Raw genomic sequence first — 20450 nt, forward strand, 5'->3', positions numbered from 1 at the left:
AAAATTTTAATAAAAAAATTTTATTTAATATAAATAAAATGGACAAAAAGGCGAGAAAAAAACAGGGATACAAAAGGATATTCATAGTGAAAAAATGATATGAAGATTTACGAGAATTTACTAAAAGTTCAATTTAGTCGGAAACAGTACAGAACAATAGTTTTAATCTTTAAAAATAGTATGTTGAAATTTTTATGTATTCGTTTTTTTACATTTATATACGTCGGTTAAATACTTAATACTTAACTTATTATATAAGTTTAATAGAGAGAGAACAAAGTGCAAATAAAGTCATACAAATTTTTATCGCAAAAACTAAATCGTCATTATTTCTTATGCTTTGATAGTGATTGCATAATTAATAATTTTAAAAAATTTAAAGAAAAAGGAGGTTTATTGGTTTCATAAATAATAGTAACATAATTGTATAAATTCCAGAAACAGTTCTTTATTAATCGCTATACTGCAACAATCATATTTTAATATATACTATCATCATATAATTTCATCTGAAATGATATACAAGATGTCGCAGAAATAATGCGCTTATTTTCATATATTTTTTAAATGTTTAATTTGAAAATAGACTCGGTTTTTCAATCGAAGAAATTGCTCGTTTCACACATTTATACACTCATTACACAATTATGTTTAATTAAGAATCCACGATTAAAAAGCGCGTTAATTCTATGACTACTATATACCCAATTTTCGACATTAATATCTTTTCTGATATACTTACCACGATAGCAGACACCTCATTTTTTCAGCCCTCAAAGTTACGACACGCCAGTCATGTGGCAGTCATCGATGATCTCACGTAGATGATAGTCTCACATTCGGCGATTAGTAATAGTTGTGATCAACCTAGAGAAAACAACAGCAAATCAGAGAGTCAGAGGATTGATTTGCATTAAAATTAATTTGCATTAGTCTCATCGATTTACACACTAATCCTTATCTATCAGCTTTACGAAATGTCGTTTGCAGTATTACTTGCTTATTCAACTCGTGTCTATTTAATATTATCGAGTGAATCAATTATTGTACCGTATTCATTTTGTGTTTCTACACCTCCCTATCATTTATTTAGTTATTATGTACTCGAAAGTCATTGAACGATTTTACCGTTCTTGGTTCTTTCTTTCGGATTAATATGACGCCTATCGTGCATGTAAATTATTCATCTATAAGAAACTTATTACAGCAATAATGTTTTGTTACAAATCTTTGTGAAAAGTATATAAATCTATGAATCTTCTCCATTTTTATTCTGCACTTTTTTATATTCGATTGTTGTAAATATCTTATGCCATGTATATTTTATATACAAGAGACATAAAGATAAAGAAACGCACAACTGTGTCTATTTATAATTGAATAGATCTATTTTGCGATTCGCCTATAAATACACTGGACTATATTTTTCAATAATTACATAATTCAATTATTATATAATTTATATGCAACTTATATTTTCGATTTTGTTAAATCCACTGTACACTCGATAAATGCAGTCGAAGTATCGTCTATTAATCGAATCTTTGTTAATTATAACTTTCATATAGATATATATATATATAGACACATATGTTCTCTCTCTCTCTCTCTCTCTCTTTCTCTTTCTCTGGAAATTGATTTTTTTCTCACAAAGAACGGATAGATATTTATTTGTATTTACTCACCTGAGTTTTCGGGTTGAGGTCTACTCAGCATTTGATTTTCATTTAACATTTACAATGCTTTGCACTATTTATGTGACGTGATTCTTATTAAATTATTACTTTTCTTGTTCGTTCTGTCTTTTCCACATTTTTTAATATATGTATAAGTAGTACACTTCTTGTTAATATTTATCAATGATCAAAAATCATCTTTGATTTATCTTTACTTGATTCAAAAAATATGCGATTAAAAAAATGTATACACACATAGAAGACTATTTTATAATATAAAAGATTATTTCATAGTATAAATTACTATTTCGAGTAAATTTTCATATTTTTACATTACGTATATATGTATAACAGGGGCTAACAATAAGCCTGTGAAGCAATCATTTATAAATTTAAAAATGCGTTTGCATTTTTTATTTAAGTTTATATTTATATCACTGCTAATATATTTCAACGAAAATAGCTTTGCTGACATTATTCGCTGATCTATTCGTTTCTTTTTTTGAGCGGAGGAACTTTAACAAATTTGAGACATGTTCTTCGCTGTAGAAACGATACTTTCTCTCTCGCCTTCTGTCTTTCATTCATTGTTTCCTAAGTATCTCAGCTTGTCGCTACGCCTGTGAAATAAACTTAATTTTCGTCAAATTTTATCATTTTGTTGATACTTCAAGTATTTTTGAATTGTATTGTACTAAATCGTGTGAGCGACTTTTTAAAAAGTTAGGAGAAATATTATTCTGGATATTTTTTTAATATTTCTGTCAAATTGCTTATTATGTTTAATTGAGTTGAGAATAGAAGAATCCTGCAATATAACGTTATCGTGAAATTAATATGTAAAATTTCTTAATATTTTGTAGAAAATTGAATCTCGAATTTAATCTTATACTTTCTTAGAGAGATATCTGTATATAATATTCTTTTCATTATTTATTTTTTTTTACTTTCTACCTTTTCTTTAGAATTAAATAACAGATTAATTAATGGATAAATTATAATATCCTGGTCTTCATCTTTCGTCTATGTATTTTTTGATCATTGAAGTCGAAATTTGTTCTTATTGCAAACGACGAAAGTAAATGTCTATAATATGTTTTGCAATTTTTAACATCAAATATCCTTAATTAATTAATTTTTAAATTATATTTTATTATTTATATCTCCGAAACTTGCTTAACAAAAAAATGTTTCCTTTTCCATCGCTTATATAATAACTTTGGAATCTTTATTAAAAAAGATCGACTCCAAATGATCGAAGAATTCGAAGACGGATGGTAGCTTGATGAATCTGAGATTGCGCATCTAATCTACTAGGATTTTATAAAAGGGCTCATACCTACTTTCTTTATTACTATACTATCGAGACGAATATTTGCCTCATTTATCGCTTATTCGCCCATTCATTTTTTCTGATTAGCCTGTCTTCCTAGGGCAGTTGCTGGTTTTCGTGTTTCGTCCATTTTTTCTGTTTCTCGTTGCCGGAGGTGAGGTGACAATAACAACAAATATTCGATATATATATCGATGTCTACGATTCTTTTTTTCAATGTTTCTTTCATTTCAAAATCGAGTGATTGCTTACAATAGGTCAGGACATGACAACATGATACGCTATATATATAGAGTAGTTATTTGTAAAAGATTTATCGTATACAATAAACGCTACAAATTATTCACAAGCAAGTTTCATTAACTAATATAAAATAATGCACGATAGAGAAAATTGGAAAGTATTTAACTAAATTATTAAATTCATTATCCTACTCGTTTCCCTTTTCGGCTGGCACGATATTTTCTATCATGGAAAAAATCTCTATTAATTGCATTTTTTTGTGCAATTTCTGCCAATTATCAAGAAAGAGAAACACTAAATGTTTCCTTTCTTTAACACCATAAGAATTCTTTAATTGACGATTGTCTCAGCTAGTGCGACATGATTAACTGTTGTTATTTATTATTATAATTATGGACACTCATAATAAACTACCAAATTAGATTATGAAATTATACAATAAATTATATAATTTATAATTCAATAAACGAAAATTAAATAAATAATAAAATAGAGTATTTCCTAGCAAAAACGAAAGAATTACAATATAAATTATAAAGTATATAATTTTAATAACTTTTTAGTGAAAATTATTTATATATATATATATATATATATACATATATATTTTCAATTGATTTGAATTAAAATAAACAAATTTTGTTGTCTGATGTGAATTGTACAAATGACGCGGAGTGAAATAATGCAGTGCGTAATGCTAATTGTCAATTATAAAATGTGTGTACTTTACTTCCTGTATCGTCGAGTGATATATCGATCAAGTTCGTTCCATACGCGCGAGACAAAGGTAGCGAATGGGAATGAAGTTTTGAGTACAAAATAATATGCAAAATATCTTGGAAAAATTACGAATTAAAAAATACGCAAGGCTCTTAGAAAAATTATTGGTTAAAATACTTTTTGTGTGCAAACGCAATAAATATTGTCCAATAAAAATTTCGCTTAAGAAAAAAAAAAAGTATTAATAATAATTTCGCACAAAACGTAGTATCGATTTTTCAACTTTTCCAAGACATATGTATAATTAGTTTTTCCAAAAAGCTAATGTTAATTGTTTGATTGTGTAACAATTGTTTCACAACGAAATTTTCGTTTTAGGGAGACTCTTAATTTAAAAATACGCATTATTTTTCTTTTTTAACTTTCATTGTCACGAAAAAAGAGGGAAGAAGTAACTTCCTTTTCAAAACTCTCACTTTTTCGTGCGCCGGGAAACGATCGATCTTTTATATCCTTTCTTTCTTTCTTCTTTTTTTTTTATATAGGAAAAATGTTATCTACTTAGATACAGAATTAATGAGCACGGATTCATTAATTAATGTCGGATAACTTTAATAACGTCGCTGAGACTGGGTGTTTTGGTAACCAGCACTGCCACCTGCAAACAACCATAGCTCCTCCGTTCCATTACTTGAGAAATAGAATTTGTGCTTCTGCACTTCTACATATATAAAATTGAACGCCCTATATATATATATGTATGCACAAATTTATATGATTTATGTATATGCATATATATATATATAAATTATATTTATATATATATATATATGCATATATATATATAAATTATATTTATATATATATATATATATAATGTATAAATATATATATATATATATATGCATATATATATATATATAAATTATATTTATATATATATATATATATATATATATGCATATATATATATAAATTATATTTATATATATATATAATGTATAATATATATATATATATGCATATATATATATATAAATTATATTTATATATATATATATATATATATATAATGTATAATATATATATATATATATATATATGCATATATATATATAAATTATATTTATATATATATATATATATATATATATATGCATATATATATATAAATTATATTTATATATATATATATAATGTATAATATATATATATATATATATATATGCATATATATATATAAATTATATTTATATATATATATATATATATATATATATAATGTATAATATATATATATATATGCATATATATATATAAATTATATTTATATATATATATATATATAATGTATAATATATATATATATATATTATATTATTATATATATAATTATACATAATAATACATGTGTATACATATACATAAATCCTTGTACGATATCGCTACCTATTCATCTTTACCTGCCTATTATGTTTACTTCGACTTTCTTTTATATTATTTTTATACAAGTATATATCTATAATAACATACGGCATGATTAATTTGTATGATAATTTGGTCTGATTTGTTCATACATAAATATCGTAAAAAAATGGATATCTCGCAAATTACAGACATATTTTTATAATATGCAAATATTTTTTCTTTGTGAATAATATTGTAATGTTGCTAATGTATGCGCATTATTATAAATATGTATGTATTGCAAAAATATTGTATTGAACATCTTTTAATATTGTAGAGATACACATAGACTTGTAATGTCTTGTAAAAATCTTTTTGATATTGTATTCTTGTAATATTATATGAATACTCTTGTAGTATTGCAAACATATGTATAAGATTGTAAATACTTTTCTAGTACTGCGAGTATTCTTGTGATATATCGCAAACGTTTCGATCTCTAATGCAACTACTTATCATAACGTAACGCCATAAATATTTCATGTAATGTCATTTATACATAATGTATTATATCATTAAATTATATTATTATATTCCTTATATGCTTACATACACTTTTCTTATGTCACAAATTTTATTATACTGCACACAATACTAACTAACTATAATTCTTATTTGATTACTTAACAATATGAATTTATTTAAATTTTTCTGATTTTAAATTCTGGGATTTGAATCTATAGATTTCTTGACATATTTGATTATTATGTACGTATTTAAATACTTATATATTGTAAAATTTCATTAATTATCCTAAAATTTTTCCTAAATAGCATAGAAAATGCTTTCATTCTGTTCTTGTCAAAGTATATGAAAGTATAAAAATCTTATTTATACAAATTAAAACTGGATACAGGACATTGCTGATATTTTCTTGTACTTTCTTGATTATTTTTCTTTTATATTTTATTTCATGTTATATTATATCATATATTTTATAACTTCCCTCTGTCTACAAATCTCTTTCTCCATATTCCAATCGACACTTAGCTAACTCCTTTTTGTTTGCTCAATGAAATTTTCTGTACTGCGAGTGGTACTTACCATAATCCTGTTTCCCATAAACACCATCCTGACTTGAATAATCTGTAATCACAAAAAAAGCAATTTTAGATGGTGAAGCAGAGATGCTAGATTGCAGACACAACAGCACATTTACAGCGCAAATATGGGAATATGCTGGGACTGGAAGGGATGTATCAAAGCATAAGTTCCATGTGCGCTCAATGTTTGGCCAGCTTCGATGTTCGCATTCACTCCAGTCTCAGCATATCCTCTCCATACACTATAAGCATGCTGTTGCGTTTGCAATCTGACATCTCTGCAGCAAAGAATGTTGTAAACACTGAGACAAGTGACTCAGACGAGAAATATCTGAAAGAATTTAAAGGAGTCGCACGAAAGTACTAAAAAATAATTTTATCCTTAAACAATTAATTAATCGGCAGTCATGATAAAATACAAGATCTCAATGGAGAAGTATTCGTTAATTAATTAAAATTAATTATTATTGCTTGACTGCTTAAGAAGTTAATAATTTAAGAAAGTATTTTCGAGAATGTGTAATGGACCAAAAGTCAATCTATTAAAAATGCAACAGATAAAGTAATAATAAAAAACATAAAATAAAATATTGAAAGGTGTAGTAAAAATAAATAATATACTGATAAGTAATAGTGATAATTGGTTGTACATATTTTGTGATTTTCTTTAGGTGAAAAAAAAAGAAAAAAAAAAAGTTTCGCATTTCACGAACATCTTGTAATATTCTGCAGTGAGAGGCAGGAGGCAGTGCTGCAGTGTTGGTGCCCCGATGAAAGGATCCGATTTATCTTGCCACATTGGGAATGGAAGTTTATAAACCCTACGCAACTCTTTTATCGATCGCGTGTGAAGCGCAGTGCGTCCGAAATTACTCGCAAAAAAATTTTAAAAGTTCCAAAGATCCAAAAATCCGAGAAGACTCAAGAATGTTAAGAATTCTAAGAGTAAAATCCGAAAACAAAATATGATAAATTTTTAACTTGAAAATATGGAAGTTCGCCATATCTGAATTTTTAGAACATATATTTTCAATCGAATGACTTATCCGCGAATAAAGTGTGCTCACCTTTTTGTTGTCGCAATCTTCTGAATCAGATCGTTTCTCGTCTGTGAATTATGCTTAACACTTTTTACTGTAGGAACGTGTCAACTCGGATATCGTCCGGAAAATAAGAGCACAAGAAAAACGATCTTTAAGAATTTATCTACCACTGAAGCAAGACATTAATTATCCGTTGTAAAAGAATATCAATACAATAGTAATAAATTTAAAAAGTTAGTCCATTTGTTAATGTGTCATAAACCACTCCAATATTTATTTTATTAATTTTACCAACAAATAATTAATAATTAGTAACATTTAATAATTGTTAATCACGTTGTTTAAAATGGAATTTTTGATATAATTTACAATGATAAATATCATATAGATAAATCTGCAATATTATATATTTCTTTGCTCCAACTAGACAATTCAACATTCCACTTTGATGGTAAACAAGTTCTTAAAGATCGCTTCAAATTGTCGTAGCGAAAAAATTAATGAACTATACAATGTGAGCGATATGATGACAGCGGACGAAATAACTAACCGTAAGGTTGCGTCGAATAACCACCCCGGTTGATTATGTTGGCATTAGACCGGTCGTCATATGGGTTAGCAGGGGCATAACCACCCCCTGGCCCTGCTGCTGGCACTGCCTCCTGCTGGTAATTGGCTGGACATGCATCACGTAATATTAATAAGCTAATTACAGGATGGTCCGTTATAACTGACCTATTCAAATTCATTAAATTTGACACATTTATACTATAGTATTGATAATACTTTTTACAAAAATCTTATATAAGATTAACACATTTGGATACACTCGATTATAATTTGATGTTGTATGTTCTATTAGAATAAGTACTATAAATACTACAAATATGTCAAACTTGATCAATTTAAAACTCGATTACAATCCGAATTAGCGGCAAACGAATACACAAGAAGTGTAAAAAATGAAGCAATGACGCATGTCGCGCTCACACAAATGTTCTTCTAGTAGATTTTCTAGGCTTACCTGAACTAGGCGGAGCTTTGCCATAACTATAGGGATCGTTAGTGCTGAATCCTCCTCCAACAGGAACTGAGGATGATCCGCCATATCTGTTATCTGGCGGTGCGGACGGTGGATAGCCCTGATATCAAAAGGAAAAAAATAATTGCAGATCATCTTGATTGAATATACAATTAATTTTAAATTAATAATTATAAGAAATCCTATTCACTTTGATGGAATTAGAAATTTAAAATTTGAAGATTAAATTTATAAAAATATACAATATTTAATTTTACTAAGAAAATATTGAGTGACTTGAATAATTGAAAGCTCTCATAAGTATCGTCAATATAATATTGTATATATTGCCTTAAGTTTACTTACACTCGTTTGAGCGTAATCTGGTTGCTGATAGCTTTCATAACCCTGATAGGATTGTGTATATCCTTGTGATCCGTAACCGCCGCCGCCGCCGCCATATCCTACCGACTGTTGTTGCTGTGGTTGTTGTTGACCACCATAAGCATTATTTGAACCTCCATAACCACCTTGGCTGAATTATTCAGCAAAAAAAAAATATATATATATTGTTAATACTTTCTATAGCATTTTTATAGACATAAAATATAAATATATTTTGAATAAGTCCACTATATAAGAGAAATTCTATTTTCCTTATATATAATAGTACTCTTTATTCTCTTACCTGGATGGTTGAGTAGCATAGCCATTGGAAGACTGTGAAGACGGTTGATCAAAACGTGGTCTCTTAGACGGTCCGTTAGAACTAGGCGGGCCTCCTCGTTTCGTTGGACCACCGCGTCCACCACCGAGTCCTCTTCCACGATCAGAAAAACCTCCTCCACGACTTGGTCCACCTCTACCTGATCCTCCTCTGAAATAGTACATTTGTAGTGAAATTAATAATATAATTTTAATATGTAAATAAAATCATCCGTCACATCTTAAAAAAGATCTAATTTGTATATTTCACATTAAAGTTTCTTATTTAATAAAATTAAATGTCTACAACTGTGTGCCCTAAAAATATTTTTTTTTTCGTGTAAAGTTGTATAATTAAATATCTTTACAGATTATTTAATTATTAATTATAATTTAATTATTGAAATAATGACAAATGAATTTAATTCAAACTTTAATTTGAAGCAATTCTCCATACCTGGATCCTCCTCTACCTCTGTCCATGCCACCGCGTCCACGGAAATTGTTATTATTGCGATTATCTCCTCTACCAAAGTCTCCCCTGCCCCTGTTACGGAAACTGTTATTTCCACCACCTCTTCCACCGCCAGGTCGTGGAGGACCACCCATTCCTAAGGGTAACGGTCCTCCTCCACTGGACATTCCTGGTTCAGGAGGTCTACAAATGACAAACAATTTGTTTTAGCTTGTAATAATTATTGAAAAAATGAATTATTTATAAATCATTCGCCAAGAAAGAGTGTTAACAAAACATATAATAATATATTGTTGATATATGATATAAAATTTATAAATTTATTGAAATAATGTTTAGTAATTTTCCTTATAAATATGGAATATTTTATTTATATCTAAATTAATGTAGAGATTTTATAAATTGATAAAATTGAGCAAAATTAAAATAATTAAAATAGTATAATGGCTGAAAAGTCCTATGCTATGAGTTTTAGTGCTAATATTTTTTGTAATATTGCAAAAATGCAAATATTTTGAAAACTCTTAGTGATGTATATAATGTATATAAATAATTCATAATGTAATACATATAACCTTATATTTAAAATGTACCATCATAGATATTGTATGCATTAAAACATAGATTATATTGATTTAAGTATTATTATTAAAGATGGCCAATGTCCTAAAACCAATGTGCTAAAATGTTTGCATTAAATTTGTATTATACAAAATATTAATACTGAGACCAATGTATGACTTTTTACCTCATTATACTATTTTATTATGTATTATTTTTTAAAATTATTAATTATATACATGTCAGTACATATATATATATATATATATATATATAATATAAAATTAAAATAAAAGTATTTACCCTGGAGGAAAGTGTCCACCACGTCCACCTCTAGGAGGACCACCTCTGCTTCTCATAGGTGGACCTCCTCTCATGCCTCCACCAGGTCCGCTGCCTCGACCACCGCGCATCATATTACCGCCTCGTGGAGGACCACCTCTGTTAAAAGAAATACAGAAAATTTTGTTTTCCACTGTAATAATTAATGACATTTATACATGTGTATAAATATATTAAATACATTCTTGTACATAAACAAAATTAAATTAAATTAAAAACTATATATACTTATACTTTTTCTTCCAAGTAATTAACAAAAAAATAAGATAATTTTAAAATATTTTCTCTATATAAATATTTATAAAAACATTAATTCACACTTTATTTTTCTTACGGTATAATCATTCTATTAAAATCTTTACCTTCCTCTGTCTCCAAAACCACCACGTCCTCTCATTAATCCTCCAGGACCTCCACGACCTCGAAATCCACCTCTACCACCTGGTGCTCCGTCCATTGTTTAAGTTACCTGTAATACTTTACAAATTGTATAAGTATAAATCTAAAAATTTTAAAGTCTAATATGAATATCTAAAAATTAAATTTGACAGTTGATAATGAAATTTCAGAATTTATAAATAAAATTAAAAAATAAAAATCTAAGATTCCTAAAATCTTTAGATTTTTAAATAGATTATTGCGTTTTTATTAAATTCATAAAGAAAACCAGTAAAATTTTTCTCTTACTACTTTACAACCAAAAATACTCCATGCAATATTCTCAATTCTTTTTCCATAGTGGTACAAGATATTTTAATACAGTGAAAGATACCCTGATATTAGTGCTATGCTAAATCACAATGTGTATCTAAATTTATATTTAAACGCAATGAAAATTTTGGAAATAACGGTAATCCACAATCGCCGCACCGACGCTATCCTCGTAATTCTATGAAAAATATTCTCCCGAAGATATATCTTAAAAGTATTTAAAAGAATGAAATGAGATAAATTGCCGCGCAATCTCGAAATACGGATAATTTATTCAGATTGACATTACTCACGTTGATTCAATCAGTAAACAAGTAGTACATCTATGAAAAAACGCTCGTATAGGCAAAATGGATGACTGCCGCGGCAGAAAGAGCAGGAAAGAGAAACATCGACCACGACTACTCGAGTCAAGTTCGCGTCAATCGTCCACCGATTGCAGCGAAGTGTGCAACAGTGTCGCCACCCACGCAACTAAAATCACTAGCAAAATGGTCTAGAAAAAATTTTACCTAGATAGTAAATTCTTTTTACCAAACAAGCCTTGTTCCGAGAAAAGCCGTCATTTTTCCATGGATGTATAAATATATGGCCCTCAAATTTCGAATGACAGCTTGAAAGATCTCTTTCTGCGTTGACTACTTACGCAGTAATAAAGGCCTGTGTTCATGAAAATTCTCTCCGAATTCTAGTTTCAAAAAATGTGTAGCCAATCAGCTTTCACGGAAAAGCGGAAATTTTATTGGATACACATTTCTTGACCCGAGATCTCAGACCGAATTCTATCATCTTGAATACAAGACTTGAGAGACGTATGACATGTGCGATGATGACAACTGACAAGAGAACCACGTGTTCTCTCTGTAATGACAGAGAACGCAAACTTTCCTGATAATAATAATTATAATTACAACCATACTCAATTATAGAAAACGATTTGTTTTTAGACGATTTGCTTTAGACGAAATATTTTTTTTAATAAGTATATATATGTACATATATTATACATATATTTATATAATAAGGATTTATTTTTTTTTATTTTTAATGCAAATTTTTTTCCGGCAAATTGAAACAAAAATAATTACAAATTCGTGAATAATTACAAGTTCTAATTACAAATTCTTAAATAGTATTAATTTTTATTGTATTTATTTCTTAGTCGTAAAATCGAATATTGCCTAAATTAATGCTCCTTTGTAATGCAATCTTATTATTATATTTTATGTGTCCATATGCTTCTGATATTTATCTATCAGAAACAAAAATATCCCAAGTAACACATATTCGTTTCAAAAGCTTTTCACAAATGTTTCTGCGAAACGTTTTAGAACCGGTTTTTGAAAACGTTTCTGATTGGTTAAAATGTCCACTTAAAAAACGTTAAGGGAAACGTCATTTTCTAACAAAAAAAAAACGTTTAAGAAACTGTCAAAATACGGTTTTTTTCCTTTATTTGTGAAAAATTTATTTATTCACAGATTCAATAAAATAATGCATATTTGGATATAATCCATCTATTTTCATCATGTTCTGAATCTCTTGTCGAGATTACGTCAGAAGTCAAACTGACAAAAAAGATATAATTTAAATTATACTTTTAGTACCTGTTCTTTTAGGCTTTATATGCATGTTATAAAAACTTGAATACGAGTTATTTAAGTCTGAACACGCAACGTAGCGGCAAACAAAGGAACACGTATATTATAAAATAGATCTTTTTTGTCTTGTCGAAAAGATGATGAAAAAGACATCTTTTCGTCGATTAAATTTAATTATGACTTTTAGAAGACATCTTTTAAAAAATTACTTTTTTTTGTAGGTAGAAAGATATTCTTTTAGACATCTTTTAGCCTTGTCAGAAAGATAATTTAAAAAAGACATTTTTCGTCACCTTTTAATTTTCTGTGTTATCTGGAGATCGTCTTAATAAGTACAGTTTTAATAATGTGTATATATATATATATAATTTTGAATTAAAAAATTAATTTTTGTTCTATTTATAGAAACGTAAAAAATACGTTTCTTAAACCATGATTTTAAAAATGTTTCTGTTGAAACGCTTCTTATTGGTGCTTGACGGTTAAAAAATATTGGATACGTTTAGAAAACGTTTATAAAACGAACATGTGCTACCTGGGATTCTTATATGCAACATTAGTCAATGATTGCAGTAACAAAATGCATTATTGGAAGTTCATAACATTGCAATATTGCTATAATATTTCGCAACCTTCCTAAAGACATTTTAAATTTTAACGTTGCTGCAATCCCACAGCAATGATGCAGTAACATTTTGCAGTAAATTTGCAATATTGCGGTGAAAGATTGTTACAATCTTTCTGTGCTGTATGGGTAAATTAAAATATTTTTTTAACATCAGTTTTAATAGTTATATTCTATAATTGAAATATATATATATGTATGTGTGTGTTGAAAATTGTTGAAATATGTACTGATTTCAATCGTTTTAGTAAAGGTTTTAATAATCGAATAACACCTGCTTTTGATATGTGTAACCTTATTAAGAAAATATTTACATGACATTTGTTGTACTTGATATATTATTTCATGCTGAAAATCGTTGTCAATTTTCAACGGTCCTTTGAAGACATCACTTTTAATTAAACGATAGCTGATTCAACAAATAAAGTCAATACAAGACATTTAGCTATTTCTGTTTAAATATAAAAAAAATTAAAACATAGAAAACACGCGATTGCAGTATTCTTATTTTTAAAAGCGAATAACATCATTTTTTTATTATTTTAGTATATAAAAAATCAAAAAAGTCAGAAACACAAATTACTTTGCTCGATATTTTTTCTTTAATGGATATCTAAGTTCGATGTTTATCCTAACGTTATGTTAAATATGTAATAAACATAAAAAATGGCAAATAAATGTTAATTTTCTTCTTGCAATTGGAAAAATGTGTATCTAATGATAAATGTTAGAGCGAAATGTTTTCTTCTGTTTTTTGATCACATTTAGTTTAATTTGCTCATATAACGTATAGTTACGATAAGATGAAATATGAAATAAGTTCAATTTCATAACAGTTACCCGGTAAAATATTTCATATATAATTATATATAATTATACATATATAACAATATATAACATTATATATAACATTATATATAATATTATATATAATTATATATAACAATATAAAAGTATATAGAAATATATAAAATTCTGTATAAGTTATGTATAGTTATGTATATAGTATGCATAATTTTGTATTTACATTGCACGTACGTTGCACGCAATAGTGCACTTTAATAAATCTATCAAATTTATTTTTGCTGCAATAGGATAATTTAACGTCGATATTTTTGAAAATACCTCTGAATTGTTCTGCTAAATTCGGTAAATGCGGGACCGTAAAGTAGGATGGAGAATTCCCAATTGTCGTTTTTTTGTTGGAGGAAGCAGGATTGTTAATCAAATATGTAATTCGTTGGTTGATGACCTCAAAAATCAATTTTAAGAGGTAGCAATTTTCTAAAAGTATTCTAATAATAATGTCGAAATTTTTTGCATGAAATTTAGGGTGTGATAGCGTGAACGCTCTGTCAACAAGACCGATTATTGTGCCCTTTTTTTGGCATAAAGTGTTGAGAATAAAAATTGAGATATCTACTTGAAAATGTAGATTTATAGAACCAATCGAACACCGCGTAGTTGTTTTCCACTGCAAGAGTCACATCCAAGAAGTTGATTTTGCGGTCGCGTTCAATTTCTATGATAAACTGTAACCTATCGTGGAATGAGTTAAAAACAGATAAGGTCGTATCAATAAAATCCGACGAAATAGCCATTAGTATATCGTCTACATATCTATATATAATATAAACTGGGGGTGAACCGTAAAGTGTTCAACGCTCTATCCTCCAGATTCTGCAGAACGATATCCGCTATAATAGGGGATAGCGGAGAGCCCATGGGGGTACCAAACGTTTGTCGATATGTGATGTCATTGAAAGTAAAATAAGTAGAATTAAGAACTAAGATTCCATTCAAGAATTCGTCTTCGGATAAATCGCAACTATCTCGCAGATAGGCCCATCTAGAGACGCTATCAATTGCTAAATTTATGAGAACGTTAGTGAATAAAGACACAACGTCTAACGATAAGTTTTGTGTCATCGTTTAAAAAAATTTTTGAAATATTGTTAACAAGGTCAAAACTATTCTTAATGTGACCCTTGCCGTGGGGAAATTTTTATTCATGATCTTGTGTAAGAATAAAGCGAGAGCGTGGAGAGGGGTGTTGATAGTGGAGACAATGAGCCTATAAGGAATGTTAATTTTATGGACTTTTGGTAATCCATAAGCTCTTGGTAAGATGCCATCCGTATATAGGAGTGTCTTATATGTGGCATTGGAAATATAACCGTGATTCTTCCATCTAGAAAGTAAATCTTTTAAATCTGAAATTAATTTTTTCGTCCGATCTTTTTTGACTATAGAGTAAGTGGATTCATCTCTCAACATATCTTCTACTTTTTGTATATATTCTACCTTATCAAGAGTCACGGTTACATTCCCCTTGTCAGCTCGTGTGAGGATCAGATCCTTGTTGTTCTGTAAGAATTTTTTGGTAGTGGCAAATGAATGCAGTAACCACTTATATTGTGACGTTTTAGGGTAGGAGTATCTGGAAACTCTCTCAATAAAATGCTCTTAGATCGATCCCTAAAATGCATTCTTTTTTCGACTGGAAGTTTTTTCAAATTGCTTTCGATGTCTTTAATAAATACGGCCGTTAAGTTAGAATTATTAATAATAGGGAGACTAAAGTTATTCCCTAGTTGTAAAAGACAGCGTATATTTTGTGAAATATTTTTGTTCGATAAATTAATGAACCATTGTTCTCTAATCTTGTCAAGATTGGTGCTTAAATTCGAGTAAGACAAAGGATCTATGTGTACATTGACACCTCCATTAGAAAAAGGAAGATCATTAGCAAAGAATTTTGTTGTAAAACTAAAATGTTGTTTTCGTAAAACATTGTTATTGGTGGAAGAAGGATGTGGCAAACAATAATAATTAATCGGTTCAACGCCTCAATATTTCTTTGTTTGAGCCATAAGAAATCGAACTTCTTGTCTAGTCTGTTTTTTTCTTTTTTAAAAAAACAAAACAGAGGACGATTTTGTCTGTTGAAAAAGTCGTTACAAACATTCAAAGGTAAAGATTCGTATATATTTGTCGATAAAATAAAAACACTTTGATAGCTTATAATGAATGAAATTTTTTTTGTTAATAACTTTTTAATAAAAAACGAGCGACGGCTAAAACCTTCTGAAGGTCACTCAGGAGGGTAACCTTGACAACATATGTCAAGGTCAAGGTGACTCGGGGCTGGGTCTGCTAATGTCAACATTTACCAAAATAACAAAACTTTCTGCATAAATTTTTGACAAACATGATTTAAATCGCGTTTGAAAAAATTAAAATTAGAACTAAAAAGTTATAGCTACATCATAAACAATTGTAGTTTTTGTATAAATTTCACGTGAAAAGTAAAATTATTTCCACCCCCTCCCCTCCACATGCACACGCACACACAATGTTAGTATATACAACGATGTGAATTTTTCTACTTACTTTATCACGTATTTGTTGTAGATGTTCTAAACATTGATCATCTTTAGCTATTGAAAAACTTAGTCAAATTATCACTGTCCCATAATGTTATCGAAAGAATCGAGAATCTAGATGAACTTGCCCATCTTAAGGAATTGGACCTTTCCTTTAATCGTATTAAAGTTATGGAAAACTTGGATAATTTAGATCAACTGGAGATTTTGCTTTTATACAGTAATGAAATTTCTATTGTACAAGGCATAAATAATTTAAAGAAATTGACAATTTTGAATATTGGTAAAAATAAGATCAAGGACTGGGAGCATGTATATAACTAGCTGTTTCTCTCTCTCTCTCTCTCTCTCTCTCTCTCTCTCTCTCTCTCTCTCCTTTATACATTACTTCTTTATTATTCATAAAATTCTATTGATACAGGTCATATATTTGCGTGATTTTAAATCACTGAGAAGTTTAAACACATACGATAATCCTTGCACTGAAATAGATGGATACTTGGATTATCTGTTTGCATTTGTGCCGCAATTAATTTACTATTAATATAGAATGATACTTGAAAGTGTTCGTCAAACTGCCATCGATAAGCATTAGTGATTATTTTAAGATAACAATATTAAAAAGTTTTTATATTTTGCATGATATATGAATAACTGTGTTATTTTATTTTTATAGTCGTATAATTAGTAATCTCGAAGAAAACGAGGCAAAAGTACAAACAGAATTAGAATTACAACGAGAATTTAAAGACAGAGTTGCATTATTATCTGTATCATACGTGGAGTATCTCGATAAAGATTATCTTTTTCAACAAATGTTTTCTCGCGATGAAGGTAGATTTATTTCATTTCTCTTATCACATACGTATATCATTTATTAAATGTTTATATGCATAGCGGATAGGATGTTATTCACAATAAATGAAGATACACAGAAAGCATTTGAAGAATACAAAAAGACTTTCTCTGCAACATGCTACGAATTATATGAATTAGGCTTACAGGAATTTATTTGTTTAAGAATTGTGGATGAAGTATTCGAAAAAAAAACAGAGATATTTGCAAATATAAAAAATGTAATAAAAGCTTTGAGCGAGAAGAAGAAGCTGATGCAACTGATGCCGTTGATGCAAAAGTTACAAAAGAATTATTTAATGAATTCAATTATTTGTTGTCTAAGATACAAAATCAATTAATGTCTAAAGAAGTTGTATTACACGATCAGATGGAAGTATGTGTATGACATTAATTTACAAAAAGTATCATGAATAAGATTAATTTGATAATTATGAATTAAGAAGAATTTTTTTTTATAAAAAAGGATATAAATGAAGTCTTTAGGATTAACATAGTGGACATGGTCAATTTATTCTTAGAAACCGCACGAGGATACTTCTCTCTATTACGAAATTCAGAAACTGATTATAACAATACTATGAATGAATTAATTTCATATTATTTAAGCGGTTTTGCGGATGAGGCACATATACCAGCTGATCTTAAAGATGTGTGTGACAAATATATTTTGACTACTACTCTTTCCGCGTCACACGATATACATTTGCAAGTAAGCATAGAAAATTTCATAAATATTAAGATAAGTAATAATTAATTAATAAATAAAATAATAAATATCGAAATATTTACAGGTAATAGATGATCGAGAGAAGCTCATGATAAATCGACTCGATAATTGGCTCAAAGATTATATCAATCAGTTAATTGTGTAAGAAATTATTATTTTAATAATATTAATCATCTGCGAATTTACTCTCGGATACTTAGAAAATAGAAAAGTTTTCTAATTAAATAATTTTTTTTAATGAACATGGTTTTTGAAGCAAGATGGATTTGGACTTTGATATTAAGTGTATTTATTATTTTCTAATAGATTATCTAATAGAGTCGTACTGCTCTTCTCGTCTTTTATGATAACAAATTGTTATCGCGCTCTCAGTTGTTATCACGACTCCGCGAGAGTCATTGAGACAGTATGCCCTAGGAGTGCTCTCTCCAGTAATTATTGTATCATTAAAAAGCCTTATATTCGAAATATTAACATATATTATATATATATATATATATATATATATATATAAAATAACATTATAAATAAGGCATAATAGGAGCTTGAAAATAAAGGAATCTTAATTAAAGACAAGTTCTTGTTAAAAACATAAATATAATTAAATCGGAACGAAATTAATTGAGTAACATTGTCACAATAATATAGTCTAAATAAGTAACACTGTCACGTTGATGTAAATGAATAAACAAAAATATAAATAGAAATAATAATAGTGACGGACGTTTCGACCCAATAATTCAGGTTATTTTCAGCGCAAAAATTAACAAAGTTATTACATGGTTATATAAAAAAACGGATGTTATAAAAAGACCAAAAGTTAAGTACAATTTCCGCAAAAAAGACACGAAGGACGTATAATGTCGATGATTGGTAACTGCTCATAATATGTCAAGTTAGAGACGCAACGAACATATGTTGACGAGAATGTAAACGTGGACAACATATCTTCTTTTTGATAATTGTCTTTTTGTAATTGGTCTTCTCTAGTTCGATAGTTAGAGAGATCAATTATTCAAAAGAATTGTCAAAATTCTGGAAATAAAGATTTTAAGAGTCAGTAGTTAAAAATGAATTAGGTTAATATTATTGACAGATTAGGCACGATCTTTGAGAATTTTTTGACATTCTAATGATTAATTAAGTCAATCGGTTAGCGTATAAGTATTAGACGATAAAAAATCTTTTTAATCTTACAAGACGCTGCAGTTGAGATGGCATCATCGTTTTTAATGTGTGTAAAACGAACTCCTTGACATCTTTACAAAAAATTACATGGTGTCGTGTCAAAAACAAAAACAATAATGTTCCCCCGATGCTTCAACTTTCTTATATATAACTCGATCGTTAGTTTGGTATTTTCTTAATAATATTATTGTAAATGTCAGGCAGGTTATCTGTGTCGGTTTGTAAATTCAAACTATTCTCTTGTTTTTTAATGTGTATCATCTCTGAAATCAAGCGCTTATTATAGTATGATTCTTTATCTAGAATAATGGCGTCATCCCATTTAAAATCGTGGTTATAATTAAGTTTATGATCAGTGATAACCGATTTTACGGATGTATTTTTATTAATATGTTTACGGTGTTTAGTAATTCTAATTTTTAATTTCCTCCTCGTTTGCCCTACGTAAGATGCAAAATTTCTCCACAAAAAAACATTATCAAAAATAAATCCAAATAAAAAAGAAAAATTAAACACTTCATACTTTCCCGTCCCTTATCTACCTGGTTTAACAGATAACTTCAATAATTATATTAGAGGATATAATACTGTTGCTTCATTCTATAGCATTAATAAACTCAACAGATTCATTAAAGTTTACAAAGATACCATTCCCAAGTCCGAATACATTAATATTGTATTAATCACGGATGACAAATTGATGAATATAAATTGTCATCAAGTTG

At 28.3% G+C, this 20450-nt stretch overlaps 1 protein-coding gene and 1 pseudogene across 6 annotated transcripts; one reads left to right on the plus strand and one right to left on the minus strand.

The window, feature by feature from the left end:
* Window positions 1-454: 454 nt before the first annotated feature.
* LOC140673785 (uncharacterized) lies at window positions 455-11791 on the minus strand. Of its 6 annotated transcripts, none has more exons than XM_072906946.1 (10): window positions 11634-11791; window positions 10992-11106; window positions 10591-10728; window positions 9709-9909; window positions 9235-9423; window positions 8913-9081; window positions 8550-8667; window positions 8076-8201; window positions 6484-6525; window positions 455-867 (listed from the first exon to the last, which is right to left on the minus strand). In XM_072906946.1, exons 2-10 carry the CDS (start codon window positions 11084-11086, stop codon window positions 863-865), a joined length of 1083 nt encoding a protein of 360 aa, XP_072763047.1. In that variant the 5' UTR covers window positions 11087-11106; window positions 11634-11791; the 3' UTR covers window positions 455-862. The 6 variants fall into 6 exon arrangements, with proteins under 6 accessions (XP_072763047.1, XP_072763050.1, XP_072763045.1 ...); XM_072906944.1 differs by lacking the exon at window positions 455-867 and adding an exon at window positions 3214-4630; XM_072906945.1 differs by lacking the exon at window positions 455-867 and adding an exon at window positions 3214-4630 and having other exon boundaries at window positions 10992-11098; window positions 11634-11752.
* LOC140674159 (dynein regulatory complex subunit 3-like) lies at window positions 11691-18682 on the plus strand (annotated as a pseudogene).
* Window positions 18683-20450: the final 1768 nt, after the last annotated feature.

The sequence above is a fragment of the Anoplolepis gracilipes genome, chromosome 15 (genome assembly GCF_047496725.1).
Source record: "Anoplolepis gracilipes chromosome 15, ASM4749672v1, whole genome shotgun sequence".
NCBI lineage: Eukaryota > Metazoa > Arthropoda > Insecta > Hymenoptera > Formicidae > Anoplolepis > Anoplolepis gracilipes.